Source organism: Aureobasidium subglaciale, assembly GCF_000721755.1.
Source record: "Aureobasidium subglaciale EXF-2481 unplaced genomic scaffold scaffold_0, whole genome shotgun sequence".
Lineage (NCBI taxonomy): Eukaryota > Fungi > Ascomycota > Dothideomycetes > Dothideales > Saccotheciaceae > Aureobasidium > Aureobasidium subglaciale.
The window spans coordinates 950,836-978,076 of record NW_013566995.1 but is presented as its reverse complement, the minus strand read 5'-3'; the positions used below and the strand labels follow the sequence as shown (position 1 = coordinate 978,076).

At 50.4% G+C, this 27,241-nt stretch overlaps 15 protein-coding genes across 15 annotated transcripts; 7 read left to right on the top strand and 8 right to left on the bottom strand.

Annotated features, from left to right (window-relative positions):
• Positions 1–11: 11 nt before the first annotated feature.
• AUEXF2481DRAFT_34644 (uncharacterized protein) lies at positions 12–1,541 on the top strand (the record flags this gene model as incomplete). The annotated part of the gene is made up of 4 exons (XM_013493502.1): positions 12–85; positions 145–671; positions 721–901; positions 952–1,541. Coding segments are annotated over exons 2-4 (883 nt in total), but the record flags the coding sequence as incomplete, so codon positions are not given.
• A 759-nt stretch (positions 1,542–2,300) lies between these two features.
• On the bottom strand, positions 2,301–2,849 carry AUEXF2481DRAFT_24775 (uncharacterized protein; the record flags this gene model as incomplete). Its single annotated transcript, XM_013493501.1, has 1 exon — positions 2,301–2,849. The coding sequence occupies one exon, from the start codon at positions 2,847–2,849 to the stop codon at positions 2,301–2,303; it is 549 nt and encodes a 182-aa protein (XP_013348955.1).
• A 391-nt stretch (positions 2,850–3,240) lies between these two features.
• On the bottom strand, positions 3,241–4,884 carry AUEXF2481DRAFT_103936 (class II peroxidase). The gene is made up of 2 exons (XM_013493499.1): positions 4,198–4,884; positions 3,241–4,140 (listed from the first exon to the last, which is right to left on the bottom strand). Exons 1-2 carry the CDS (start codon positions 4,496–4,498, stop codon positions 3,380–3,382), a joined length of 1,062 nt encoding a protein of 353 aa, XP_013348953.1. The 5' UTR covers positions 4,499–4,884; the 3' UTR covers positions 3,241–3,379.
• Positions 4,760–5,759, bottom strand: AUEXF2481DRAFT_136805 (uncharacterized protein). The gene is made up of 2 exons (XM_013493498.1): positions 4,895–5,759; positions 4,760–4,841 (listed from the first exon to the last, which is right to left on the bottom strand). Exon 1 carries the CDS (start codon positions 5,582–5,584, stop codon positions 5,075–5,077), a length of 510 nt encoding a protein of 169 aa, XP_013348952.1. The 5' UTR covers positions 5,585–5,759; the 3' UTR covers positions 4,760–4,841; positions 4,895–5,074.
• A 60-nt stretch (positions 5,760–5,819) lies between these two features.
• AUEXF2481DRAFT_380 (class II peroxidase) lies at positions 5,820–7,011 on the bottom strand (the record flags this gene model as incomplete). Its single annotated transcript, XM_013493419.1, has 3 exons — positions 5,820–5,963; positions 6,017–6,510; positions 6,567–7,011. 3 exons carry the CDS (start codon positions 7,009–7,011, stop codon positions 5,820–5,822), a joined length of 1,083 nt encoding a protein of 360 aa, XP_013348873.1.
• A 2,809-nt stretch (positions 7,012–9,820) lies between these two features.
• On the bottom strand, positions 9,821–10,858 carry AUEXF2481DRAFT_378 (uncharacterized protein; the record flags this gene model as incomplete). The annotated part of the gene is made up of 3 exons (XM_013493416.1): positions 9,821–10,011; positions 10,066–10,722; positions 10,789–10,858. 3 exons carry the CDS (start codon positions 10,856–10,858, stop codon positions 9,821–9,823), a joined length of 918 nt encoding a protein of 305 aa, XP_013348870.1.
• A 347-nt stretch (positions 10,859–11,205) lies between these two features.
• Positions 11,206–12,571, bottom strand: AUEXF2481DRAFT_103934 (uncharacterized protein). The gene is made up of 2 exons (XM_013493497.1): positions 12,393–12,571; positions 11,206–12,344 (listed from the first exon to the last, which is right to left on the bottom strand). Exons 1-2 carry the CDS (start codon positions 12,528–12,530, stop codon positions 11,484–11,486), a joined length of 999 nt encoding a protein of 332 aa, XP_013348951.1. The 5' UTR covers positions 12,531–12,571; the 3' UTR covers positions 11,206–11,483.
• Positions 12,572–12,741: 170 nt separating this feature from the next.
• On the top strand, positions 12,742–13,246 carry AUEXF2481DRAFT_376 (uncharacterized protein; the record flags this gene model as incomplete). Its single annotated transcript, XM_013493414.1, has 2 exons — positions 12,742–12,804; positions 12,854–13,246. The coding sequence occupies 2 exons, from the start codon at positions 12,742–12,744 to the stop codon at positions 13,244–13,246; spliced, it is 456 nt and encodes a 151-aa protein (XP_013348868.1).
• Positions 13,247–13,254: 8 nt separating this feature from the next.
• AUEXF2481DRAFT_136347 (uncharacterized protein) lies at positions 13,255–14,900 on the bottom strand. Its single transcript, XM_013493495.1, has 5 exons — positions 14,650–14,900; positions 14,545–14,596; positions 14,353–14,488; positions 13,664–14,302; positions 13,255–13,612 (listed from the first exon to the last, which is right to left on the bottom strand). The coding sequence occupies exons 1-5, from the start codon at positions 14,748–14,750 to the stop codon at positions 13,389–13,391; spliced, it is 1,152 nt and encodes a 383-aa protein (XP_013348949.1). The 5' UTR covers positions 14,751–14,900; the 3' UTR covers positions 13,255–13,388.
• Positions 14,901–15,472: 572 nt separating this feature from the next.
• On the top strand, positions 15,473–16,533 carry AUEXF2481DRAFT_374 (uncharacterized protein; the record flags this gene model as incomplete). The annotated part of the gene is made up of 4 exons (XM_013493411.1): positions 15,473–15,569; positions 15,622–16,024; positions 16,079–16,231; positions 16,284–16,533. The coding sequence occupies 4 exons, from the start codon at positions 15,473–15,475 to the stop codon at positions 16,531–16,533; spliced, it is 903 nt and encodes a 300-aa protein (XP_013348865.1).
• Positions 16,534–17,189: 656 nt separating this feature from the next.
• Positions 17,190–18,849, top strand: AUEXF2481DRAFT_24767 (uncharacterized protein; the record flags this gene model as incomplete). Its single annotated transcript, XM_013493493.1, has 3 exons — positions 17,190–18,351; positions 18,406–18,728; positions 18,787–18,849. 3 exons carry the CDS (start codon positions 17,190–17,192, stop codon positions 18,847–18,849), a joined length of 1,548 nt encoding a protein of 515 aa, XP_013348947.1.
• A 354-nt stretch (positions 18,850–19,203) lies between these two features.
• On the top strand, positions 19,204–22,928 carry AUEXF2481DRAFT_34638 (uncharacterized protein). The gene has a single exon (XM_013493492.1). The coding sequence runs from the start codon at positions 19,375–19,377 to the stop codon at positions 22,816–22,818; it is 3,444 nt and encodes a 1,147-aa protein (XP_013348946.1). The 5' UTR covers positions 19,204–19,374; the 3' UTR covers positions 22,819–22,928.
• A 620-nt stretch (positions 22,929–23,548) lies between these two features.
• AUEXF2481DRAFT_34636 (uncharacterized protein) lies at positions 23,549–24,238 on the top strand. The gene has a single exon (XM_013493490.1). It carries the CDS (start codon positions 23,630–23,632, stop codon positions 23,930–23,932), a length of 303 nt encoding a protein of 100 aa, XP_013348944.1. The 5' UTR covers positions 23,549–23,629; the 3' UTR covers positions 23,933–24,238.
• A 320-nt stretch (positions 24,239–24,558) lies between these two features.
• Positions 24,559–25,506, bottom strand: AUEXF2481DRAFT_34635 (uncharacterized protein). The gene is made up of 2 exons (XM_013493489.1): positions 25,251–25,506; positions 24,559–25,151 (listed from the first exon to the last, which is right to left on the bottom strand). The coding sequence occupies exons 1-2, from the start codon at positions 25,464–25,466 to the stop codon at positions 24,768–24,770; spliced, it is 600 nt and encodes a 199-aa protein (XP_013348943.1). The 5' UTR covers positions 25,467–25,506; the 3' UTR covers positions 24,559–24,767.
• A 326-nt stretch (positions 25,507–25,832) lies between these two features.
• AUEXF2481DRAFT_370 (uncharacterized protein) lies at positions 25,833–26,310 on the top strand (the record flags this gene model as incomplete). The annotated part of the gene is made up of 2 exons (XM_013493406.1): positions 25,833–25,853; positions 25,903–26,310. The coding sequence occupies 2 exons, from the start codon at positions 25,833–25,835 to the stop codon at positions 26,308–26,310; spliced, it is 429 nt and encodes a 142-aa protein (XP_013348860.1).
• Positions 26,311–27,241: the final 931 nt, after the last annotated feature.

The following is a 27,241-nucleotide window of genomic DNA, read 5'->3' as shown; positions in this document are numbered from 1 at the left end:
GGTCGAATATCCCGCAAGCCGTCGTATCCAGCAGACTCTACTTCAACCCTCTTGACCGTCTCCACCACGTAGATGCAGACCTTTGGTAAGGCCAGACAAGCGCAATGGCAGCCGCCCTCAGGGCCCAAACGCTGACCTTCACAGTCCCCAAGGCTCGTCGTGTACGTCAATTCTCAAAGTGTGCATGACCTGTGCTCTCTCGTTGATGCCATCCCGACATAGCCGCGCTTCGACTTCAAGCTCAAGATATACGACCTGAACAACGTTCCCCTCGTTTCCGGTACATGCTTCGTCAAATGGCACCTCCCTTCGTCGAGCACTGCTGAACATCGCGGCCGCACGTCAAAATGCAACATCAAGGATCACAAGGTTGTCTTTGGTTACGACAAACAGACTGATGTGCGCCTCGTCATTGGCAAGGACCAGATGTTGCAAGAGTTATGGATCCATCTCGAAATCATCCAAGAATATTCGAGCGCTGGCAAAGGGGAGCGCATTACTTTGGGAAATATCAAGCTCAACCTGGCCGAATATGTCGATACCAATGATCATGTGCATGATTCGGACGAGGGCGTTACCAGACGTCACCTGATGCAGGACAGCAAAATCAACAGTACTTTGAAGGTGTCTCTTCATCTCAGGCATCTCGAAGGTGATCGGAATTACTATGCGTACGTCTATCGGCAACTCCTTGCATCATTCATCTAACCACCTGATCAGTCCTCCGTTACGTACTGCTCCAGTTTTTGGTGGTATTGCCGGTATCATGTCTCAGGAAGTCGCTGAAGCAACAGAAGAAGGCAGCAACATGCCTTCATTGTCAAACAAAAGTCGCGAGAACGGCGAGCTACAAGACATGTACCGTCGGACGCTAGCTGCATCTTGGGTCGCCCAACCAGGGGTAGGTCAACTTTGTTGCGCTATCTAGTACCTACAGCTTACACGATTTAGGAACTGAGAGCCGACGATTGTATCAAAGACATATTTGCCGGAGGCGATGGTTGGGGCTCGCATCTCGACCATGTTCAACACGGTTCTCGTCCCAACCCTGGCAGTGATGAAGACAAGTCTCGCTCGGCCAATTTAACACCGACAGACAACTTCACCAGATCGCCACGCTCGAAAAGTCCTCTCGCTGGCCATCAGCGCAATGTGAGCAAAGAGAGTGCGCATTCTGACAGGCGTAAAGGTTTTGATGGCTGGTCCAAAGATACCTCTTCTAACACGGGTGCCAATCTGGGAAAGCAAGGTGCCTTTGGAGGTCGAAGTAGTCTGCATCAACAAGCCATGAAGTTCGAGATGGAGTCTGCCAAACGCAAAACTAAACCTGGTCAGAACGAGGTCGACGAGTTCGACAACCCATGGCGCGAGGACATGCGATCATGGAAGATTGGGAGGTCAACCATGATATGAACGGTATCGGCCGGAAATCATAAGATGAGGTTTCCTGGTATCAATTGTATGAGTAACGTTGATGAGCATATCTAGTAAAGTAATGTGTATTGAAGCCACTTCAAATTTGTTGGCATGGTTACCTATCATGCATTTCTCATTCAGTGCGAGATGTAACTGGTCGACAGCTGCAAGAGAAGCTCCGTCCCTCTGTGTGATAAATCGGTAGAGACCATTTTTGTCGCTATCTCGCCACATCCGCACCTTCCTGATCATTTTGTTTCGAGCAATACGCACAAAACATCCTTGTATACGACCCATCAAGTCTGCCCCTATCCCGTCATCGCCACAAAGTCCATGACTACTCGAATTTGATTTAATCGGCTGGTTATGCTTAGCTGTAACCACGCGGTCAGCATTAAATTGGCTTCCTATCATGGAAGCACCCTCGACGTTGTACTAAAGTCCTCCGGCGAAAGTCCCATGTCTTTTTTGTCGATAGGTCTGTTCAGAAGCGGATTCGCTTGGTGTGTGTAGGTTATCATTTGCGATTCGGGCACTTTTACTTTTGCTTCTCAACTACTTCATTCTCTGCTTCTTGACTACTTCTTAATTTGCTTCTCGACTGCTTCTTTCTTTGCTTCTCGACTATTCCTTACTTGCTTCTCGACTTCTCGACTGCTCTCTCGACTACCTCTTCCCATGCTTCTCTTGTCGAAATACCGACCAACGTCTAGCATATCCACACCGAATCAGAACAAAAGTCCTCATGATCGACAGATTTCCGAGAGTCAGTTTCCTGCTGCGACACCTTCAAGGAGAAGCATAGTTGTACTCACCTTCATGATACGGAAAAAGGAGGAGTGACAACGTCGCGCCTTACATGAGCAATACAACCCAGCACCACCTCACATGGAGTTCCAGGCGCTCATACAGAACGGTACCGTGGCCATGAGAATACCCCCTTTTGTCATAGTCAATTTTCCCAATCTCGCAACCTGGCCCTTGATACCAATGTCCGGGCTGTAGACCCTGTCCCAAATAACGCTCGGAAATGGACCCAATGATTGCACCACGACACCCACTGCGCCGCAGAAAACCCATGCCTTCCATCTCCAGGATGAGCTCTTTACTCCCTCCAAATTCCCGGCACGAAGCTCTGCAGCTTGATAGTCCTTATACGCGAGGTAGAAGAACGCTGTTGACGTAACACTGCGTATAGAGGACCTGGAAGCCGCCTCCACGAGGTAAGGTGACTTTGGTAATGTCGTCGACACTCGTTGTGGAGATGGTTGCTTTAGTGCAGTTTGCTTTCCGCCTAACATCTGTCCGCCTGTTTTGAAGTCGAGAGAAGCTAGCGCAATTGTCGAGATCAAAGCTGTCGTGGCCAACAACTTATCTTGTTGGGTTGTAAGACCAAACACCTTTTGTGAAACTGAAACTCCCGAGTCCGACATGCTTGTGTCTGTTAGAGATGGAATAAAATGATGATGTGTTTGGTCGCGCGATGATCGTCTACTATCGGCTGAGCCTCGCCAGAGTAATTCAAGGATGATGCACGGCAGGAAGAGTGGCAGTGGACACCTATAGATAATGAGAAGGAGCAGAGTCTGTATAGCGTCTCTCGTACGAAGAAAGTGGGACTAAGAAAGGCAACAGCAGCCTCGATGTGTAGTCGTAGTGTCACCCCAGCCGAGCTACGGTTTCGATAACTTTGCACAACTTCAGCACAAATCTCCGGACCAGGGTCGCCTTGGGTGATCGCCAGATGATGCTACCTTATTCTACCAGCCAAATTTATTGCAGAGGTTACCCGAATTTCGAACAGTGTCAAGAACTTTAAGACGTCATACATTCAGTGGACGTTAGGTGACAGTGGAATTCTCGCAATAGCAGTTGCGTTGAATTGCAAAATACCGAATTTTCAAGAAGTAATAAACAGACAAAAGCTAACCGCCAACTCCTCCAATGCAGACGATCGAACTCGCTATCGTGCACGATTGTTGATAGGAGCAGCACGAATGTCCCTCTTGGACGATGTACCCTTGGGTAATGCGTTGGTGCAATCAATGAAGCTGTTTTGAGCCGAAGAAGGAATACCCAAAACACTCAAGCGTTGCATGGCATCGGCGAATGAGCTGGTCCATTTGCCTTGGTTTCCGACGAAACCCTTGAACTCCTTTCCTACGGTGGTTGAAGCATTGGACAGGTTGATATCGGCTTGGAAGCGGTAGACACCAGTCTGCTGCTTGAGGGTCTGAGCGTAGAAGTCGATGTCCCACTTTCCAGGAGTACTGTCCTGTGGACCGCCTACAGGGATACCATTGGCTTGTTGAGTGAAGGCTTTGCTAGTGGAGTGTGCACCGATCAAAGCTGCAAGATCTCTGGCGCTGAAGCCTTTGTCGAGGAAGAGTTGGAATAGGACGTCATGGGACGAGTTGGGACCAAATCCGGCAGGAAGGAAGCCGTCAGGTGCGATGGTCGAACTGTCCGTTCTGCCAACGACAGTCTTGATCTTCGGTCCACCGGGACATGTGATAACAGCGTGTGAGCCGGCAAATTGGATCAGGTCCGCAGCACCAACTTTGGCTTGTTGGTTGTACGTATTGTACTTGTTCGTCAACCAATTGTAGTAGTCGCCGAGACCGCCGTTTTCAGGTCTGTTAATCTCATCAGGGTTCAATAGCAGAGAACCATCTGCGCCGCCAGCGGCAGGAGCATAGAAAGTCGTCTTTGATGAGTATGGTCCTGAAGTAGATCGGTGAGCACATGTCTAACTTTCGCTGCAATGTTTCAGTCACTCACCAGCATCATGGAATGCAAATCGGATTGCGGCTCTAGCAAGGTCGGTACATTGGCCATCCGATCCAAGGAAAGATGCAGTGAGGTCAGAAGAGATAGTTGTCCAGATAGCTGGGCAGCCACCTGATCCACCTCCACCTGATCCGCTCGATCCAGCTTTACGAGCCGCTAGCGTGTTAGGTATAGCGTTGTTGAGAGAAGATGCGAGTAGAGAGGTGAATGATGAGGCTGCCTCTGGCATCGAGAAGGCATCTACCAAGCCGAGACTGCTGACCAGCAGCAAAGAAGCAAGATTTGAGATCATATTGATTTGCTCTTGGTCAAGACGTGACGAACGAGAGATTGCAGATGGAAAGCGAGAGTATGAAGTGTATTGAGTTGTTGTTGATCAGTGACACAAGGTGCGTGGACAACTTATCTTATATGCAGTTGAGCATGTTGTAAGTGCATTTCCCAGATACAACACATGTCCGGATGCAGTACTCTCGCTGACCATACTGTCTGGACCTCCGAAGTAGCTACAAGTCCCAAGCCACTCGACGGAGGGACCGAGCTGCGAGGACAACCGGTTTCCCAGTGATTGCGTCCTTCTCGGATGCTGCGTATAGCCAAATGGTAGCTACATCAAGGCTATTCACAAAGGTCGTCTGTCCCGTGTGGTGAGAGGGCAAGCTGGTTCGCAAGCGCTTCTCGTTCTTACCAAACTCTGATACAAGCACTGTGGTAAAGCTCGGATAGTATCCAGGCATCAAATCTCTGTAGGTGGTCGATGGCGCTCCAAGAGGTCGATTCACCCTGGTCTCTAGGGAAGCTTTTCCCAGCTCCAAGGTACCAATGCTTACTGCGTATCCTCCATGAAGTCTAGACTGGGAATCAAGGTCTATTTTCTCGCGTATTGGAGCTGATCGTGCACTCGCGGAACAGCTAGCTGGTGGAGACGACCTACGATCCTCTGTGTAGAGCTCCAAACTGGATTATGGTGAAGCATAGGGCTCGAAAAGACCCGATGTCCGGGAACTTTGTTTGCAAAGGAAGGGAAAGACCGATGTGGCGTACATAGGTTTTCTCCAAGGCGCCGGATTCGGGACGTTAAGGTGCACGTTTGGATGCGGGGGGTTTGAACCTTGACATCTTTAAACTTTCGGACATCTACTTCTTTCCCCATACGGTCCATGCCATAACTTGTTCGAGCTGTGCATGGGCTTGGCTGATATGTATTGTCACATGTAGATGTTCTGTACGAGGCACAAGTATACTTGCTGACCACAGGCATCGCTCGTGAGTGGCCAGTGGCGGCCAACTCACCTTGATCTGGATGCTGACCTGCAGCATACCCTTGTACTCGTCCTATTTTGTTCATAGCCAGATCTAGAACTGTGCCACCAGTCATCCGTGGAGCACCCGCAGGGCATAGGAAACCACATTCAAGTCGTATTTTTTGAGAGCGTCATTGGATTAGAACCAGGGCAAAGATAATCGCATTCGACAAATTTGCATGTCAACACCCAGTGCAAAGGATTGTGGACAATGTAGGAGGATTTATTCAGAATGTTGTTGATTAAGTAACCGGGTGTCTAGCTTTATTTTGGGTATCGCAATAAATGGTGGGAGATGCGACGAAACTGTCATCGTAATTTACCGAGAAGGCCTGGTGTCGATGCCCCTGCAAACGTCTTCTTTTCAGCGGGCAATACTTTTGTGCATTCTGTCAGGTTGTTGATATTGTTGACACCAAGCATGCTCAGTCTGACATAAGCAGAAGCAAAGTCCTGGGAATATCGTCAGTACTTGATTTCAATACTGTGATGACCAAGAAACTTACTCCATTCCAATGGCTTTGGTCTCCGATGAAAGCATGCCACTCGTCGCTTACTCTCGAATCATTTGCAGTCACAAGGTCGCTCTGGAACTTGAAAACTTTACTATTCGTGCCCGGTTGTATAGTCTCGTTGTAGAAGTTCACATCCCAGACTCCAGGTGTTGAATCTTGACTGAAGCCAGCTTTTGTTTTGTCCGTCACAAACTGCTGGCTGGTACTGTGTGCACCGAGGAGAGCCGCAAGATCATGGGGCTGGATGGTCTTGTCTTCGAAAAGGCTAATGATCTGGTCTGCGCTCATCGAAGCAGAAGGCATCAAGTTCTCGGGCGCGGCTTGCTTGCTATCCTTGCGGCCAACAAACACTCGTGTGCGAGGTCCTAGGGGACATGTGACTACTGCATGCACAGCTGCGAACTGGATGATGTCGGCAACACCGACATTGAATACTTTAGACCAGAGAAGAGCTTGATTTGCGATGGCTTGCAGGCCGTTATTGTCTGTCAGACTCAATGTTAGTGCTTGTAGAGGCTTGTCTGGATGGTTAAACACGAACCTCCTCTGTTGATCTCCGAACCCGAAAGGATAATGCTTCCATCTGCACCTCCAAAGTCTTGACCATTGGCTGCAAGAGAACTTGACCATGATCCTGCATCGTGGAAACCCAGACGAATGGCTGCGCGAGCGAAACTGTTGCAACGGCCGGTGGGTCCAGTGAAGGCGAGGGTCATGGCCTGTGATATCCACCACCACACGCAGCATGTGTCAGCCTTGCATGCCTTGGTTCCGACGATACCAGGTGGCTTGTAACCAGCCACAGCTGAATCACCAGGCTCCGTCCCCATGAGGATGTTGTATACACTTGTGCCAACAGGAGTGGTACCGCCATTCTTGACATCGCCTAGGCCGACCCTTGCGATATCATTGTCAACGTTGGTATCAACGTTGGTGTCTGCTGCTTGAGCTAGACGGCGGGATAACGCCGCTCCAGTTTGCGCCATCGCCGGCCATGCTTGAACATGTGCATTGAGGTTCAGGGTGACGAAAGTCAGAAGATGCGCCACCAAAGAGAGATGCATTATGGTCTGTGTGAGAGGAACGAAAGCTAGAAGGAGAATTGAACGACACTAAGGTCCTGTAGCAAAAAGAATGTGCGACCTTTAATATATGTCTCCGGAGAAACTATACATGAAGGCTAAAGGCTTGCCACAGCCAATATTGGATCCATCTTAGAGCATGCTGGATATTTTCCAGACCCAGGGTACAGTGGACAGTGATCTAGCCTCAGCAGGTATGAATAGCGTTGTACCTGCGGATCCCGAAGCACTATTTATAACCATAGAAATGTACTTTGCGGTCCCTCGTATAGCGAGTGAGTAAGCAGCGACATCACTAACCTACGATGAGGCGTCAGAGCCAAGCGTGGTATCGATGTCATTTTAAGGTTGAAGAACTCCGAAAGATAGTCTGGCCCTCCAGGGCTCCGGGACGTGGGTATTGTACTGTCAGCCGCATGGAGATGTGGCTTGGATCCTTCCTTGCCGATCATGTAATCTTTACCAGGGCTACCAGCGACATCCAGATAACCCTGGTATTTTAACCAGAAGACCTTCACCTGTTCTCAGCTCTAGGTCAAGGTAGTGCGTCTTCAAGGGTCCCTCCAAGGCTTTGAACTGGCTTGGGTAGTAACCGAACCTGTCTAGACGGCCCAGATTAGTTACATCCAGGCCGTGCCATCGGTTATGTTGGAAGATGCCCTTGAAACTATCGGAGACTGTCCGCCACTGTGGATATTGCATCTTGATGTTGCGCCTACCATTATCCACAGGTGAGCCTTGGATACCAGATCACGAGCTGTTCTCTGTGGAGATGCCAGGGCACGGCATGCGACTAGAAGCTGAACAGCTGATTCATGGATACCTGCTCACTATTGTGCTAGATGTACCAGGACGTGCTGGTCACTCGCCTCGTACAGCGGTCGATGAAGAGAAGGCGCGATGGACCATCGCTACCATCAAATGATTGCACGAATCGACCCATCTGCCTCACTAGGTTGGCGTAGGTTTTGCATCGGAGTTGATGTTGGACGGAGAGTATAAAATGCACTAGCCATAGCGACAACAGCCCGAATTCGTGTTTGTCGAGAACCGCGGGCTTTAGTACTTGGTGGCAGGGCGTCCGCACTACATCTGATCACCCTCTTCTCAATCACACCTGCACCTCCCTCATCCTCGTCAATATGAGATCTGACTCGCCTCTCACAGTTGCCACACAATAGATTGAGAAGCCAAGGTAGAGGAGACCATCAGCGCTACTCGACAGGCCCTGGCTCTCGTGCGACACCACCGCATGGGTCTCGTTACTGGAGAGCGGGGTAGGCATATGGCAACACCCCTTTGCAGGAACAAGGCGTTAACACAGAATCACTTCGAGTCATTCGTCGCAAGCCCCAGAGACCTTTCGGAATTACCGAAAATGGGAAGCCAGTTTGGCGAATTATAAAATCACCGGCTCCCTGCGCTCTTCTTGGTATCGAACCCTCTATCCAACCACCAGTCAGTATGCTAGATACCAAAGGCAAGTCAACTTCAAGGATCGCGACTCTCTCGAATACCATTAGCCAATCGCTCTCAAGACCTAGGCTACTAAGCTCATGTGCAAAGTCCCAAATGGCATAATGAAGCCAACGCACGATCCCTCATCCTTCCATCCACAAGTGTTGATGAGCATCTCGACAGGGAATAAGACGTGTAGGTGCCACATGTCAAACCACCATCGGCAGTTCTCGCTCCGGATCTTGTTCGTCAAGTAACATCTCTATCAAGATTCTTCGACTGCCGAGAGAGACGAGCCGTGGCACAATCTTGAGAAGTCGATATAGTATGCCAATGCAGGTGACCTTTTGTAGCACAATGCTGTTGACTACGGGCCGAGGAACCGTGAAGATGATCTCTGGCTCAAGAGGGTATTTAACCCTGTCTGATGTTACTGCTGACTCTTTGCGAGAGAGAGAGAGAGATAGAGAGAGAGAGAGAGAAAAAAGCAACCCGTCTTCCATTTTTAACACTCATATACATGATCGAATAGCGTCTCGATAAAACAGCCATGTGTCGCATCGAAACATCAATTCATCGGTGTGGACACGCGAGCATGCCGATTCACGAGTTCTGCCCTAGGAACCCTTCACGCCTACTACCAAATGAACGAGGCGCCTGTCAACGCGGATACGAAAGAACTGTCCCCTTGCTCTCCTCGATATGCTCTAGATGTCTCGAACTGCTGGAGCAGAAGGGCACTCTTCTGAACGATGACGACGACGGCTCGGAACACATTGTTGAAGCCTTTACGCCCGAACGATCGGCACAAAGAAAGGGGAATTCGTTATGCGGAACCGATATACGCCGGCGGTCAGATGCTTCAGAAGATGACGATACGACAAGAGGAGTCATGCTCAAGGAGCAGGGAAAGGGTGGTTACATGGGAGCTGTTGTCCTGCCGGCAGGGGTCAAGGGCGTTCAGATTGCCTGGCAGCAATGACTCGAATGTTGGCGTGATCTCTTGAGGTGGAGCGATGCTCAATGTTTTTCTGAGGGCTGCTTATGCTGTCGTACGACCTGCTGGCAGGGCGAAATTGTGAGCGAAATTGTGAGCGACCAATGAGTTCAATGATTTTTCTATGTAGCATCAACCAACGTCTGACATGATTGCGAGAGAAGAGAGTCAGCCATGTCCAATCGATATACAACATTCGTCTCTTGTCTGTCCCGTTGCTCCAAACAAGCATGAATGCAAGCCGAGTTTCGAAAAGATTTACTCTTCCTGAAGCAGAGGCTGTCTCTCTCTGTCCTCGTCGACAACAGCACCGCGCTTGAAGGGGTCTTGACCAATGAGACCGGGGAAGCCAACCAGGACGGAAAGGACGAACAGAACACCCATGATAGCGAAGGCGAAGATCCACTGGAAAGCGATGACGTGGGTCAGGAACTGAGCGACACCGAGAGCTAGACACCGAATTAGAGGCATTGCATGAAATGGACCCGACAGACTTGACTTACATGCGCTGAGAACGCTCAGGTTGAAACCCATGGTGTAATCCTTGTATGCGACCAGGAAGAAGAAGCCGTAGCCCATGATGGACCAGATCATGATGTTGGCCAAGATTCTGGCGGGAAGAGAGTGAGCGTTGACAGCTGCAGCACCGACGGTGAAGAGCAGGACATAGTTGAGGGCCAGAGGACCGGAAACAACAGGGATGTGGATGAATCTAGGAGTCCTCGAATGCTTGAAGTAAAGGGCAGAGAGGTTGAAGAAGTTGATGATGATGAGCATCTCAGCAAGCCAGAAGTGGCTGCGGCACCAGAGGTGGATGAAGCCGAACCACAGCAAGTTGTTGAAGATGAAGTGCGAGCCAACATCGGCGGCAGCCTTGACGTAGACCTCATTCTCCGAGTACAAGTGCCAGCAGTAGCCGATCTGGAGGATGAACAGCACAATCATGTAGATAGAGGTGATGATTGAGTTGAGGGCAAAGGGAGTGTGGTGGTGCGAGTTCTGGTGCCAGATGGTGCCTCTGTGGTGCTTGCCCTCGGTGGGCGCATTGAAGGTGTAGTAGATGCTGGTGACGACAAGCAGGAGCCATGAGACGGCCGTCAGGATCTTGTAGCTTCTGAGGCTTCCAGTTGGGTACGACTCGCGGTCCATGAAGGGATTAACTGTGTCTGTTAGATCTTGTGCTGCTGTGCCATGAGCCATGAGCCATGAGCCATCACGAGACTAACCTGAATGAACGCGTTCGTGCGCTGTCTGGAGAGTCTGTGCGACTCCCTCGGAGGTGTTGTTTTCAGTCATGCTGGAAATTTTGAGTTAGAATCTGAAAGAGGTTGTTGCTTCTCTGCTGTTGTTCTTCCAAGGTGCAGACAGGAAACAGAGTGAGCAGGAAGGTGAGGAGGCTGCTGCCCGTTGCAAACCGCGCGAAGATCGCCGAGGGTGGGGAAAGCTCGTGCCAGGGAACGAGAGCAAACGCGTGGGTGACGTACTTAGCCGTGAACCCAGAAACTCCAGCCGATCGTTTTGACAGAGAACTGTCATTTTTGAGTCAAGGCATGACAATGCACACATCCCCATGCTCATGATGGCCTTACCATCGTGCTATGAGTCTGGACGCTGTACTGAGACCACAATCAGACCTGAAACGTGGCGAACATGGTATTTCACTTTGACTGCAGAGAACGGCATCTTACTCCGAGCCGCCTCTGTTCCTTATGGTACCTGAGGTGTATCGCTACCTATCCAATGCAGGGAAGTGCAGTGCAGTAAGCGGCGAATCATTCTAGATTTACGCTGTGATTATTTATTTATTTATTCATGCAAAGCTTCTGCTTGGTGATCTTTGTCCTGTTGACAAGTCAAGGTGTTGCAGGTCTTGAAGCAAGCCTTGATTGGAGGGTGCGTGATATACACATATGCTGTCCGTCTACTGACCCTTCTTGCCGTCTCTCTCCAATTTTCTGAGGGCACGCTTACGGATACTCTCGTGCATAGTCTTGTTTTGGTCGAGGACAATCGAGTTCATGGTACCAGTGTAAGCGCCAAGAGCCCAGTGCATAATGCCGTGGCTCCAGTAAGGAGTGCTGGTATACGCAATACCTTGAGCACCGCCGGAGCGACCAATCTTGCCCAAGGCGGCTCTCACGAATTGCTTAGGGTTGGGGATCGTGGCACTGGCGCGCTTGATCTTGGACATGGCTGAAGTGACCAGGTAAGATTGTACAAGCTGAACGTGAACTCCGTGAGGCTTGAGTTCAGCGCCCAGGGCACTGCTCCATTGCTGAAGGAAAGCTTTGCTACCGGAGTACGTGGCCAAGAGGGGAGTAGGGAGTATACCGCCGAAGGAGGCCATGGTGAGGATGAGACCACGACGGCGCTGCACCATGCCGGGTGCAACGATCTGGGTAACGCGGAGGGTACCCACACAGTTGACGGTGATGATGTCCTTGAGTTCCTTCTCAGGAGTCTGGATGAAGGGAACAGGCATCTCGTGACTGAGACCGACATTGTTGATCAGGATAGAAACTTCAAGGTCAGATACCAGGGCCTTCAGAGCTGAAAAATCAGAGTCCAGGTTCTGAGAGAAATCCATAGCGAGAGTCTTGGTCTGAACAGATGTGTACTTGGATTGGATCTCGGAGGCCAAAGTCTCAAGCTTCGACTGTGTACGAGATACCAGAACGATGTTGAAGCCTTTGGCTGCGAGCTGTAAGGCATACTCCTTACCAATACCATCGGAGGCGCCGGTCACAACAGCCCAGCTTCCTTTACGACCGAATTTGGAGAGCTGCAATTGTCAGAGATGATTCATCCTGCAGCGATATTGCATACATACAGAAGTACCAGGCAAGATGAACAGACTGGCAATCAATCTCCAGAAGCTGAAAATCTTCAGAGAGATGTAGAGAAGGCCAATGCCCGCGAATAGAGCGGTGACCGACTCCTTCCAGGGATCCTCGATATGTACAACCATTTTTGAGCCTGAACTGTATTGATGTTATCGGTATAGAAAGCTGTCTGGTCGGGCTCAGAAATCGGTTTGGCGCTTCGACCTCTGGCTCGGGCGTCTCGGCAGCCAGGGTCTGAGGGATCCAATTTCAAGCTCTAGAATTGTTGATTGCTTACAACTTGCCCGAACAACTTCTTGCTGTCAAATTCTGTCTGCGCAGATAAATTACCTTGATATGAACTCGCTACTTGAATATCTACCTCCAGCTGACGGTCTATTGCCGAAATGGATCTTCTTCGTCCGTATACCACATTTCGTCAGCCAGCCATCCTCCTAACCAGGAGCAGATCTCCATAGTATCGCTCGGTAACAGCATTCAAGCCTACTTGTCGCTCGGTCCAACACAGAAGGTCTACTGCGGCACCAGATCTGTACCAGCTGGCGTGCCTGCTAGCACCGTTCCCAACCCGTCGCCCGTCACACCCCTCTCGGCTCGCACCTTCGGTACCTGGACCGCCATCACTGCTATCGTTCGTCTCTACGCTGCGTACAACATCAACTCTAAGCCCATGTACGAGCTGGCGTTTTGGACATATATTGTCGCATTCGCGCATTTCATGTCAGAGTGGCTGGTATTTGGTTCCACCAGATGGGGAAAGGGTCTCGCCGGACCTGCCATTGTCGCGACCACCTCTATGATCTGGATGTACTCCCAGTGGAACTATTATGTCAAGGCATGAAGCAAACATCGACGACGCAAGTCGTGGACAAAAGAGGTATGGAGTGCAGCAGTGGAGGAGAGGTAACGAATGCAACGATGATCAAGAGCGCTTTGTTTTCTATAGAGTTTCCAACCTCATCCAAGCATTGGGTATATTACAATCAGTTCAGCTTGTTACGGTAAAGCTCTCCGCCGCAGTTTCTAAGCCTTGCTGCGGCCTGCTCAGGAGTGATGTCACGTTGAGGCTCTGCCATCATCTCGTATCCAACCAGGAACTTTCGTACAGTCGCGCTGCGCAGGAGGGGAGGATAGAAGTGCATGTGGAAGTGGCTGGCCTCGATCTCCTCGGGAGTGCCTTCAAGAGGTGCTTGATGAAGACCCATGCCTTATTTTATGTTAGCTTCTATGGAAATCATGGATGCTCTCTTTGACTTACTGTAAGGGAATTGGGTCTCGAACAGGTTGTCGTAACGCCTTGTGACTTCTGCCATGGCTTCGGCCAAGTCTCCTCTATCTTTGTCGTTGAAGTCGACCAAGGCGCGCTTGTGGGTGCGGGCGATAATCATTATCTCGAACGGCCATGTAGCCCACCAGGGGCATACAGCAATAAATGAATCGTTCTCGAACACGACTCTCTCCTTCTTTTCAGACTCAAGGTTGGCATAATCAACCAGCATGTGTGATCCACCGTGCTCCTTGCGATACTTTTGTAGGCTTTCCAGTTCGAGCGCGGGCTCTTCTGGTGTACCGGTGGTGCACCAGACTTGACCGTGGGGGTGCGGATTGGAGCACCCCATTGCAGCACCCTTGTTCTCGAAGATCTGCATGTAGCGGTACTGAGCGTTCGGTGCAGCAAGGTCTTGGCCGTGGGGAGCAAGAGTGGTTGGTTTCGCAACTTCGGCAAGGATTGACTTGGGTGACAAGTGAGTGGTGTAGATCTGAGTCCAGGTGTTGATGACAGGGAGAATCTGAGAAGGCTGAAGGTCTGCGAGTGTCAGGTTGTGAGTGGGTGCGAAGGTAATGACATAGCATTTGCCGGTCACCGACTCTGCCCGCAACAGAGTGTTGGCAAGACCTTCTTGGAGTCAGTATCAAGTCTTAGTGGAAGTTTGTGCTAAAGCTTACTGCCATCGTTGGCTGGCTGCTCATACTCGGCTTGCTCTTCCTTGACAGCACTGTAGTCGTTGACGAAGACATAGGTGCTCTCGTATTTTGGATTGGAATCCCCAGCAGCACGCTTGTTTCCAGGGCAGAGGTAGCACTATTATCTTGCTTTCAGTGGCTGAAGGTGGAGCACGTGTATGGAGCGATGCGTACGGCAGGATCATAGTCAGGCAGCGTAGTCTTGGAAGCACCTTCTTGCTGTCCTCTAGCTTCTTGTAAGTATTGAGCCACCTGTGTGTATGAAAAGCTGCCTCTCACTGCCATGGTCTCTTGGTACGGTGGGGTGAGACCAGAATCCAGCTTCCCCTCAGTGGGTTGAAGCGTCTGTGAGAGATGTCGTCCAGAATCGCGTCAGGCATGGTGTGCTGAGTAGGAGGTGTGTTCGAGAAACAAGAAGGAAAGAAGACGAAAGAGATCCGAGAGAAAATCAATTGAAGTTAACTTTCCTCACAGACAACCCTAACAACAGGGCCTTGGAGCCAGCCCACCTTGCATTTACCCGCGTCTTCCGTCATTCAAATCCTCCGCAAAGTGATTGCGGGGCCCAATTTCTCCAGCAAGCGAACTATGGGTCAGTGCCATAACAGACTCTGCCTCGAGCAGCTGAAGCAATGACAAGCATCATGTCCGGGAGCGTGGTGGAAGATGGACAAGGGCTACTCATAGAGAGCATGAACATGTTGGCTTTCGATTCAGCCGGATTAGCCTCTCGTTGGAGCTGAACTCGGCAGCTATGACGAGCGATATCATTCATGAGTATACCCAGATGTGAAACATGACAGACGGTGGAATAGGCGCGCTGATGGCCAATACCGTGTAGCAATACCACAGGTCATGGTCAGTCAGACGTTCATGATTGCATTGCACTGTCCCATTGTTAAAGCAACATTTGCATGTGAATGACACCACCGGAAGATCGGCGCTTACACGCGTTCGTGTCCGTGTCCGTGTCCGGTGCTGAGAGCTGGCAGCTTCCCAATCCAGGGGACTAAACATTTGCGCAAGGCTTCCGCCGACTGACATTCCCGTCGATTACTACTACTACTCGACCTTGAGCATCGCACGCATAATCGAACACAGAATGGCCGCCATGATGCCCAGCGCAACGACTTCGGCGAACCCCTATGAGCACTACGATCAAGACCCCCTTGAGGACGATCTTATCGACCCAGATGACGGTATTTGATCGTTCGCAAATACGGAATAGACGCTCATGCTAACCCCAAGAAGCTGCTATGGACCTGGAAGATCCTCTCGCCTCGACTTCCGATAGAGCACCATTGACTGGCAACATTCAACAACCGTCAGCTCGCGCTCAAAACACCCAATCATACTTGAACAACACAATCGGCGGCGAGGATCGCAGAGCACCTCAGAACACCATCGATGAGAGCGTTTGGGAAACACTATCGCGAGACTTGCTCGCTGTCTGGGAAAAGATGCGTCAAGTGCTATACCCAAAGTACCTCTTGGGTGGTATGCTGCAACGTGGTGGTGGCATGGGTGGTGCGGAGAGGGCTGAAGGTGAAGGTCTGAGCGGTGGTGGCATGAACGGACTGGTTGGCAGATGGCCAGATGCCGACACTGTTCTGCAGAGTGGTATGAGCGAAGGTTTGAGGGATTGGGACCTCTGGTACGCGTGGTCCTGGGAATCCGACATGCCGTCTAAGAGCTAACACTTGCATAGGGGTCCTCTTGTCTTCTGCTTACTCCTCAGCTTCCTCCTCTCTCGCGGCGCACAGGACAAACAGAAGTCGGCCGTCTTCTCTGGAGTCTTCGCTACCGTCTGGATCGGAGAGGCTATCGTTACACTTCAGATCAAGCTTCTAGGAGGCAGCATGTAAGACGATATTTCTGAGCCGGAATCTCTTCCTTGCTAACATATGTGACAGCTCGTTTTTCCAGTCAGTGTGTGTCATCGGATACACACTATTCCCACTCGTCATCGCATCCCTGCTTAGTGCATTTGGTCTTCCTATGATTGCCAGAATTCCCGTGTACATTGTGCTGGTCGCATGGTCACTGGCAGCAGGTGTTAGTATCCTTGGTGGCTCTGGTGTCGTCAAGAATCGTGTGGGTATTGCAGTCTTTCCTCTCCTCGTCTTCTACGTTGGCTTGGGATGCTTGTGTTTCATCAGTTAAGGCTAGATGTCTGGATAGCAGACGGGCAGAAGCAATCGCTACGTAGCCAATTCTTCAACCATGTACTCCAACATCACGAATCGAGACGCGGTAGGCTGAATGTGATTCAGCTCTTTGTTGATAAGATACTAGAGTAGGAAGTTGTCTTTAAAGGATTGAGAACGAGGCAAGAGAAAGACAATGAGAAAGACAATGAGAAAGACAATGATGGCTGTTTTCGGCCTAGCTTGAGATGCGCGACCGTCGAACGTGAAGACATACGGCGGCACAAGCATTGTAAGCCTTACCGTCTTGCTATACATTGGCATTAGAGACGATTATACACGAGTTTCGCTACTATTCAGCATCATTTCCACGCGCACAATTGTGTCTCTGGCGATTCTCAATTCGGTCCTCGGACAAGACACGCAGACCCACCGACACCGAGAGTGCATTGAGCTGCTCCATCCGATCGAGCCCGCGTCGACCGCTTGCTGAACCTGCTCAGTCCAGACTGCTTTTGCAAACTCCTTTGCTACGTCGCTTCCACCACCTTCAAACGCGCAAGCTGCTTTCGAACCTGCTCCGGCCGGCAGCTCCTTGCGCTCGCGACCTCGGCCGTCCATTCTCACTCATCTTCCCCCACCAGCATAGCCACCACCACCACCACCACCAAAATGTCCTCCACGCCGCCAAAGGAATTACACAACTCCGACACCGAGGGGGGCGAGAGACCTCTTAGAGAAAGACTGAGAAATGCTTCCATCAAAAGCGCAAAGCCGCCAGCCGATGCGACCGCAACCGCAGAGCCCGAGCCTGAAAAGGCGCGTGCCAAATTGCAGCGAAAGCGGAGTCACGAAGACGTCGAGAGCGTAGAGGAAGAACCCGCACATAAGAGCAGACAGGCTCGCAAGAACAAGAGATCAAGGGAAAACTCGCCCGAGGAAAAGGTCGTTGAACAATCAGCCAAGCGCAAGTCTAGTGAACTTGAGAGAGACGACGAACCAGCTCCTGTAGACGCACCCAAAGCTTCTGAGCTGGCCATCTCGACTACCTCTGCGACCGTTTCCGACGCCCCTACCAAGTCTGACGAAAGTCCGAAGACGAAGCGCAGCAGAGTTGATGACAAGAGCAGCACCGACGCTACCTCAGCAACACCATCAGACGCCAAGGTGACCATCGAATCTGAGGAAAAGACTGGTAAAGAGGAAACACAAGAGACACAGCCCAGCATCAAAATCCCGGCAGGGAGCGGATTTGCAAACACTTCTGCATCCTCGCCATTTGCTTCTCTGGCCACCATGAAGTCTCCCACGGAACAATCTCAAGCTGCTACTAGTGCGTTCGCCTCTTCCGCTTTCGGTGCACTCGCTGGTTCTTCCACATCGGCATTCGGCGCACTAGGCCAGACTAAAACTCTATCAAGTTTTGCTAGCCCAGGTAGCACCCCTGCACCTGGCGAGGATGGCGCAAAGCCAGCACTGAAAACAAGTGCTTTTGGCGGTCTTTCATCTGGAGCATCGCCTTTCGCTGCTGCTGGATCTTCAGGCTTTGGGTCCGGGGCTTCAGGCTTTGGCAAGCTTGGTAATGGATCCAGTGGGGGTTTCGGCTCAAGCGGCGGTTTTGGAAGTCTCAGTGGAGCAAGATTGACCAGCTTTGCCAGCAGCGGTACTCCTGGTATCATTGGATCAAGCACAAAGACAGCGATCACGGCATTTGGCGCCCCTGACGACGAGGAGAACCAGTCTGGAGACGAGGATGACAGCGACGCTGGAGTTAAGAGCCCGAAGCTCATCGTCGACGAGGATAAGAAGGACACTCGCTTCTATGCACAAGACAGTAAGAATCATCTTTTTCGCACAGCTGTCATTGCCAGTTGCTAACAACGGACAGTCGAGACTGGTGAAGAAGACGAGACTACCGAATATACGTGCCGCGCCAAGCTGTATAATTTTGTGGAAAAGAAGGAATGGAAGGAGCGCGGACTGGGTGTTCTTCGCCTCAATGTGACCGAGCCCAAGCCCGAAGACGAGGACTCGACGTTGAAAGCCAGACTTGTCATGCGTGCAGACGGCTCACACCGCGTCATCCTCAACACGCCCATACACAAGAGTCTCAAGTTTGGTGATGTGCAAGGCAACAAGCCTACAGGCAGTTTCATGAGTTTCATGGGCTCCTTGGACAACAAGCCGGAGCTAGAGTTCCTTCAGATAAAGGTACGAGTACTCTGTCCGGCTACTGCTATATGATTCTTATACTAACGTGGTCAAACAGCTGAGACCACAATTCGCTATCGAGCTCTGGGATCACATTGCAGATTTGCAGAAGCAGATGTAAAAGACGATCCTCAACAGCAGTGGTCAAATCAATACGTAAAGTCCACGGCATGCTCCGCATTGATGCAGCAGCCAGCAACGTTGGTACAGAAGTTGGATGGGCGGATTCTGTCTTAAGAGCGAGTACAAAGGCCATGACCTGAGCATAGAAAATCAAGTCCAAAATCAAAATCGAGATCAAGATTCAAAGAATAGTAATTCTCACGCCTGTCGTCGTCTGTCTGTGAATCGTCTTTTTTTTTCTTAATTGCAGTTGCCATTCTCGAGTACTCCTTGACTAAGAACAGTTGCGGCGGCGTCATGGATTCTACCTCCTACCCTCGCTCGTCTTTGTGCCTACTTCCTTGTTATCCACATGTTTTACAACTCCGCCACTTCGACCCGATGATCCTTATACGCATGGCCAGGAATAGCTGAATCAGCCTGGCATAGCCAGTCCTACTGAAATTGATATCCTACGTTTAGCACATATTTCGCCGAAAGATCTCGGCTACGTCATCGGGTTTCGCGTCCAACCGCATCAACAATGCCCAAATTGCAAGCCGCAACCGTGTCGAATAAAGTGGTTCGGAAGAGGAAGAGAAAGAGCCAGGATGAAGAAGTGCAAGTAGAGGCCGAGCCTGCAGGCACTCAAGACTCGATTGCGAGCACCACAACAGTACCGACCAAAACACAAGATGGAGGCAAGAAACCGCGACGGACACCAAAGGGCAAAAGCACGGCGCCCAGCCTGTCTAGAAAAGGATCCTCAATGGTAGAGACTACGATACCATGGCCCGAGGAATTTACAAAGTTGGGTCAAGTTCACCGAGCCCTCAACCTAGTCTATACCTTCTGCTGCACGCGCAAGCACCTGGCTACCACCTTCGAGACAATAAGAACGACTGTAGAATCTCACATTGGCCGCGAGTTGTCCGTACAAGATGTCGCCAAGATTAAGGCTCTCATACCACGGTCCATCAACTTCGCCTACATCGACGAGGATCTGCTGCAAGTCAATCTCATGGGCGAGCAGGAGAACTCGAAGAACAAACGATTCGAAGGTTACATGGCATCAGAGCCAACCGAAGACAAGCAAGAGAAGGGAAACAAAGAAGTACTGCTCTTTGAATATGTTGATGGAGATTTGAAGCGTCAGGTACAGCACAGCAAGACTGGAGAGCCTACGAAAGCGACGCGGAAGTTGAAAGATGAAGATCTCAAGATGCCCGTCTACAGTCAAAAGCAGATGATGAACTTGATCGAGAAGAGAAACAGCAAGTTTACCTCTGCAGTCAATGCCTGGCTGAATGAATGTGACGCAGAGGGTGTGAACCCTGTCGAGAAGCTGGATATTGAACATAATTTGAACATACCCGCGCCTTCTGAGAGCAGAGGAAACACGCCCACTCCGGAGAAGCACAGAGCGCTACTACCAAGATCGATACCTGATGAGCGCAAGACTATTCCCGAAATAGTCTCCGAGATCAAGACTCTGGAGTGGTATACTGGCCAGATAGTGCCAGATGGTCACCGTGTCTTCGATCCTCAGCCAGCCATATATGGTGATCTGAACTTCCAGTTGTCACAAACTCTTGTCAACGCGCTTTACAATACTCGTGGTATCACACAACTATACTCACATCAAGCAGAGGCCATCAACAATTTATACGAAGGTCACAATGTCATTGTGTCAACGTCGACAAGTTCTGGAAAGTCCTTGATATACCAGATACCCGTGCTACACGAGCTGGAAAAGAACAAGCAGGCCAGAGCCATGTACATCTTCCCTACAAAGGCTTTGGCGCAGGATCAACGGCGCAGTCTAAAAGATCTGTTACAATACATGGATGGACTACAAGATCTGATAGTCGAGACTTTCGATGGCGACACACAAATGTGCGATCGTAACCTCATCCGAGACGAAGGCAGCATCATCTTCACGAATCCAGATATGTTGCATATTACCATCCTGCCACAAGAGGAAGCTTGGAGGACATTTTTGCAGAACCTGCGCTTCGTGGTTGTCGATGAACTTCACGTTTACAATGGTCTGTTCGGAGCTCATGTAGCCTTGATCATGCGACGTCTGCGTAGAATATGTGCTGCTGTTGGAAATCGGCATATCAAGTTCATTTCCTGTTCTGCAACTGTTGCAAACCCAGAAGAGCACATGAAGACCATCTTTGGTGTAGAACAGGTCAGACTCACAGACTTTGACGGTTCGCCTTCTGGTAGAAAAGAGTTCTTGTGTTGGAACACGCCATTCAAGGATCCAGCAGATCCGACATCTGGAAGAGGTGATGCTATGGCTGAAGCGGCAAAGTTGTTCTGCCAACTCATCTTACGGGGTGTACGTGTCATTGCTTTCTGCAGAGTGAGGAAGCAGTGTGAGGCTTTGATCGGAGCTGTCAAGAACGAGTTGGCCTTCTTGGATAAACAGGAGGTCATGGCGAGAGTCATGTCCTACCGAGGTGGTTATGCTCCTCAAGATCGACGAAAGATCGAGAAGGAGATGTTTGACGGTAAGCTCGTTGGTATCGTGGCAACCAGCGCGCTGGAGTTAGGGATTGATATCGGTTCACTTGATGCTGTCATGACCTGCGGTTTCCCGTACACTATCGCCAATCTTCGTCAACAAAGTGGCAGAGCTGGTCGCAGGAACAAAGACTCGATCTCTATACTTGTCGGAGATGCCTTCCCGACTGATCAACATTACATGCAGAACCCGGATGAGATCTTCACCAAGCCCAATTGCCAGTTGCAGGTCGATCTGGAGAACATGCTCGTACTTGAGGGACATGCACAGTGTGCGGCTAATGAGATGCCAATCCAGCCAAAGGAGGACGAAATCTACTTTGGCAAACTCTTGACGGACATTGCAGAAAACAGGATGAGAAAGGACGATCTTGGATTCTTCCACACAGCTGATCGTTTCCTTCCTCGTCCTTCAACTTTTGTAGCAATCCGCGATACTGAGGAAGACCACTTTGCTATTGTCGACATCACACATGGGCGCAATGTCGTGCTTGAAGAGCTTGAGGCCTCTCGCGCATTCTTCACAATCTACGAGGGAGGCATTTACTTGCATCAAGGTAACAAATACTTGGTCAAGGAGATGTCGACAGATAGAATGATGGCACGAGTAGAGTTTGTACGAGTTGAGTGGACGACACAACAGCGTGACTTTACAGATATCGACCCCATCGAAACAGAAGCGATACGCAAGATTTCAAAATCTCTCTCGCGAGCATACTACGGAACTATCAGGATTACACAAGTGGTCTTTGGCTTCTTCAAGGTGGACGCGAAACGTCGCATTCTTGATGCGGTGGAGGTTGACAACCCACCCATCACGATCTTTAGCAAAGGCATGTGGCTCGATGTGCCACGCCGCGCGCTGTCAATCCTTGAGTCGAGGCGGTTGAATATGGCAGGAGCGATCCACGCAGCCGAACACGCTTTGCTGTCGCTCATGCCCAACTTTGTCATCAGCATGCCCGGCGATGTCAAGACTGAATGCAAAAATGCGATCAAAGAGTTTGCAGCAAAAGAAACGAGCCGCAAGCGACCGGCACGTCTGACCTTTTACGATGCGAAAGGCGGTGCTGCTGGCTCTGGCATCAGTACCAAAGCTTTCGAGTTTATCGATCGCTTACTCGTTCAGGCCTGCGAGAGAGTTGGCGCATGTCACTGCGACGAAGGATGTCTCGAGTGTTGTTGCTCCGAACAATGCAAAGAGATGAATTCTGTCATGAGTAAAGCAGGTGCGGAAGTTATTCTCAAGTCATTGTTGAACAGGGAGATTGATATTGATGCGCTGCCTTGGGGTCCTGAGGATGAAAGAACTCCTGCCGGAATAGAAACAGTGGTTTTCGCCAATGAGATTGGACCCGGACGAGGAAAAAGATACGGCGATGTCATTGTCAAGACCGAAGACGGCGAAGAGCAAGAGATTGTCATTATCAAGGACGAACCGGCCGATTGGTGAAGGCGGTCGGATGTGTAGTCAGCAGCTCCCACATGGCTTGAGGGTATAAAAACATCTTCCAGCTTCGAATCCCCTCTCCTTCTTTCTTTTCTTTCTTCATACACACTAAGCAACTGGAAGGCTTAGGCCTTCAATGTGGGCGTCCACGTGTTCGTGGAAGAGGTCGGCAAACACAAAATCAAAATCGGCTATCCGACGACTCCTTCGGCCATGGGGTACTACAACTCTGTCGTGGGCCTAAAGTGTATGCGCAAGCAAGCTGACCTGGCTAGAGAGAGCTCTACACTGCTTGTGGCCTTGGCAGAACAGACTCTCTCGCTACACGATTACAGACGCTTTCTTGTGCCCACACGCTTGAAAGCACTGTTGGAAACAACCCTTCGGTCGGAGGAGCTCTGATCCTGTCAAAGGGGTCATCTCTTCTGGCGAAACTCATCACTTGCCTTACACTTCCCGCAAGCTGATGTATGAGATTGTCGCTTGTACTGCACTTCCGCAAGCTGATGATCGACTCCTGTTTTTCATCATGATTTGGTCTTTGACTGGGTCTTGAAGAAGAAAGAAGGTGTTCGTTCATCATCGAAACACAATGCGACAAGTGACTTTCGACATGACACCAGCGGCCAAACATCATGAGTATGCGACAAGACCTTGAGCAGTAAGTGACGCGACGTCTAATGCCCCTGAAGCATGCGACGCAACCACGAATGGTATACGACAAGACGTCGAGCACTCCGGAAGCATGCCACACAACCACATATGGTATGCGGTATAAATTCTAACGCCCCTGGAGCATGCGACACGGCCAGATATGCTATGTGACAAGACTCCAACCACCCCTGAAGCATATGACACAACCACAAATGATACGCGACACGACGTCCCTTCTCACCCTAGACCATACCCGCACAGACGACACGGCCCTGAATGGTATACGACAAGAAAGGAAGGCGCAAGGCTCCCAAGCTCTTCCACGTGTACTATGCGTCATACCAATCCGCACCTCTACAAAAAACCTCCCTCCCCTCCCCCTCCCTTCACCTCTTCCTTCCATCCGCGGCTTCCAACGAAATCCTTCGCAGTGGGCAACAAAATCGAGGGCCAAAGGTCGTAACAAAGGGGAGACGAAGGATTTCTCAAACTTTCAAACGACAGAAGAGAAAAGAAAAGAAAAGCTCTTGAAAGAACACCCCTATTCCAGTATAGGCCGCTGCTGGCAAGACTTTTCGCCTAGTTGCTTGTTTTCTACATGTATTGGGTTGGGTTACACATGTGGGAATGCAAAGTGCTAAAGTTAGTTTTTGGAACATTGGGTTGGAGGGCTTTTTTTTTGCTCTCTGGCCATTGTGTCGCTCGTATTGCACTACCTCGGGCTGATGCGAAGATTGATCTTTTTTTCGTTGAGATGACTGGTTTAAGGACTGGGTCTTGAGGAAGGATGCAACGTGCGGTCAGAAGGTGATGTCCTCTAGAATTTGTATGGTAATGGATTATAGTATAGAGGAACTCAACCATGAAAACCAAAATTGATTTCCTGATAGCCAACATGAAAGCACCACGCCAGGAACACTAGATCAACTAAACAGACTATGTATAGTGAATTGTAGATAATAGAACGGTTGATCGTGCTACTGCAGAGCTAAATAATGCTCGAAGATGGTCCACAGAGGTCGTAAAGGGCATGACCCTGACCTCGTGAAATGGATCAAGTTTTATCGATGTCAGCAAAGGACCTCTCAAACCTTGTTTACGAAATCCATGCTGACAGACTACCGGCAGCAAGCAAGTGCGAATACCGAGAGGAGAGCTAGAATGGCATGAATATAGTCTTATGTTGATACAGATTGTACAAGTTCCTTCTCAACCCAGTCGTAGTTTCCGATCCTAAACGCCATCCCAATGAAGTAAAATGTACAGAAAGATGCAACAGTACAGTCAACAAACAGCATCTATCTCGAGGCTTTGGGAACGTGGTAGACCCTCTGCTTGTAGACCTTCTCAAAGCCATGTTCGCCCTGAGCCTCGAGATTGTCAAACTTGGCGACCATGTCTTCCAGCTCCTTCTCACCCTCGGGACGGAAACGAGTGACCTTGGCGATGTTACCGGCGGTCATGTCGTTGATGGGCTTGCCTTCGCGGCGCAGGCGGGAGATGGTGCGGGCGGTCATGGCAAATCTCATGTCCTTGGGGCCGTCGACGAGTTCGAGAATGGCAGAGGGTGCTTGATCTTCCTTGAGGGGCTCGACGCGTAGCACACGGGTGTAGCCACCAGGACGGTTGAGGAAGCGTTCGCGTAGAGGACCGAAGAGTTTTGGGATAAGAGAGTGGGGTTCCTGTAGGAGGGTTCTGTTAGCAAGGGCCCGAGAGGAGTGGGATAAAGCAGGAGATGGACGAGAAGGCGAGAGACAGAGAGACGGTATGGGGCGACATACATAGAAGATGGAGAGAGCCTTTCTCTTGCTGGCATCCGTGTTCCTCTTGCCCAGAGTAATCAACTTCTCAGCCAATCGTTGGGCTTCCTGAGCCTTGGGCCATGTTGTGGATATCGTCTCGTTCTTGAACAGCGATGTGACGAGGTTTCTGAGGAGAGCTTGACGGTGCGAGCTGCTGCGCGACAAATGCCTGTACTTCTGGAGTCCGCCGGCCATGTTTTTTCTCTATGCCTGTTTCCTGCCGGAGTGGCGCGATGAGCGAGTCGGAGAAGGGGTCGCTTTGAAGGAGGTAAACGTCGTCCAAGGAGAGAAGTCCAGAGTCGACAGTCGGTACAAGGTAATGCGTGGTGATTCAGTGGTCAGTCGATCGTCGATGTGTGATTGAAGATGGACGGTAGAATGCGCCAAGAGCAAAAGGTTGCGCCTTCCCCAGGAAGCTTCATGCATCTCGAATCTTGAATCGTCTCACCTCCGACTGCCCGCAATCAGTCAACAATCGCGTCCTCGACAATTTCCCAATCGCTCCTTCCACCGGAACTCCACTCGCTCTTACACAATCTTTCCAACCAAATCAGAATCGACATGGGCTTCACGGCTGGTTTCGTAAGCAGTCTCTTCCAATCTTCAATCTTCCTATCCTAACAGCATACAGTTTGGCGGCATTGCCCTGACGACCTCTCTCTTCTACATCTCATTGAACCTCCACGAGCGAAACCGTCTATACCAATCTCACCTACTACGCCAACAATCAAATGTCTTGCGAAACATCACAGATCCTCAACCTCGGGAGCCTCCGCACACTGCCCGTCATGTTGTCCCTGGACTTGCAGATCGTCTGAAGTACCGCTGGAACACCGAGCTGGAAGGTGCCGTGAGAAACATTCAACATTTCAACTGGGAGCAATGGAGGAAGAGTGCGGAAGACAAGGTCAGCAGTGTCTTTAGCAAGGGGCTGGGCAGTGCTGTTGATGAAGCTGAGAAGAAGATGCCTCGAGCAACCGAACATGGAGGGCGGTTGGATCAAGAGCCGAACCGCTACGGAAGACGTGGTCATGTATAGAAGAGCTTGGGTGAGGACAGCCATGGTGCCAGGGCACATGAACAAGCGTCAGGGGTAGCAATGCGCGGACAGGAAGAGACGAACAAGAAGAGATGGACAGATACCCCTTGTCGGAAACGCGACACACGACTTGATAGCACAGAGAGCCATGGCCAGGAGAAGCCAGGAAGGACAAACAAACGAACAAATGAATCACCACCCCAAGCCTATCCGCTGCTCGTGAACCTGGCGCGTTTCTATCATTGACACTCGACCGCATGTGGAAGAGCTACTAACACATTGAAAGGAAATAGCAACTAGCACTGATGAGTATCACTGATAAGTACAACAGCAGTCAACATCCGCAAATCACCGCGCCAAAACAAAAGCACTACTCTCGAGCAAAAAACCAGTCAAAGACCGGAAAACATCTTTTCGACCAAATCTGTCAACGCGACCAACCAAGGCGAGAGTCGAACTCACGCCCCTGGATTCTATTTATACTCGGATTTGGAGAGGTTTTTGGGAAAGTTGCTGAAGGGTAGCCCATTGGGCTACACTTCCGATCTTCCTGCTGATGTGGTGAGTTTGTGGAACTATAGTATGTGTTATCGAAGTGAAGGAGGTTCGTTTTACGCATAGATTGTTTGTCACTTTGCTGTTTTTGCGCTGGGGTGCTTCTTGGTGTATTGATGTGGCTCGCCGAGGGACGATATACGCTATGCCACTTCCTCATCTGTATCGACTACTGGCTGAGATCAATTACTGGCGAGCCTTGATCATTGAGCATGCTCAACAGCGGGTTAGATGCGCCAGACAATCTCCTGATCCAACCGCCTGTCTGTCTCTTCTCCAAACCATCCATCCACTGACCCGAGGTCCTCTTCGCGGACGACGAAGAACACCAGGTCGCCATGACATCAAAAACAATAGATGCACTCTCGTCTTGAGT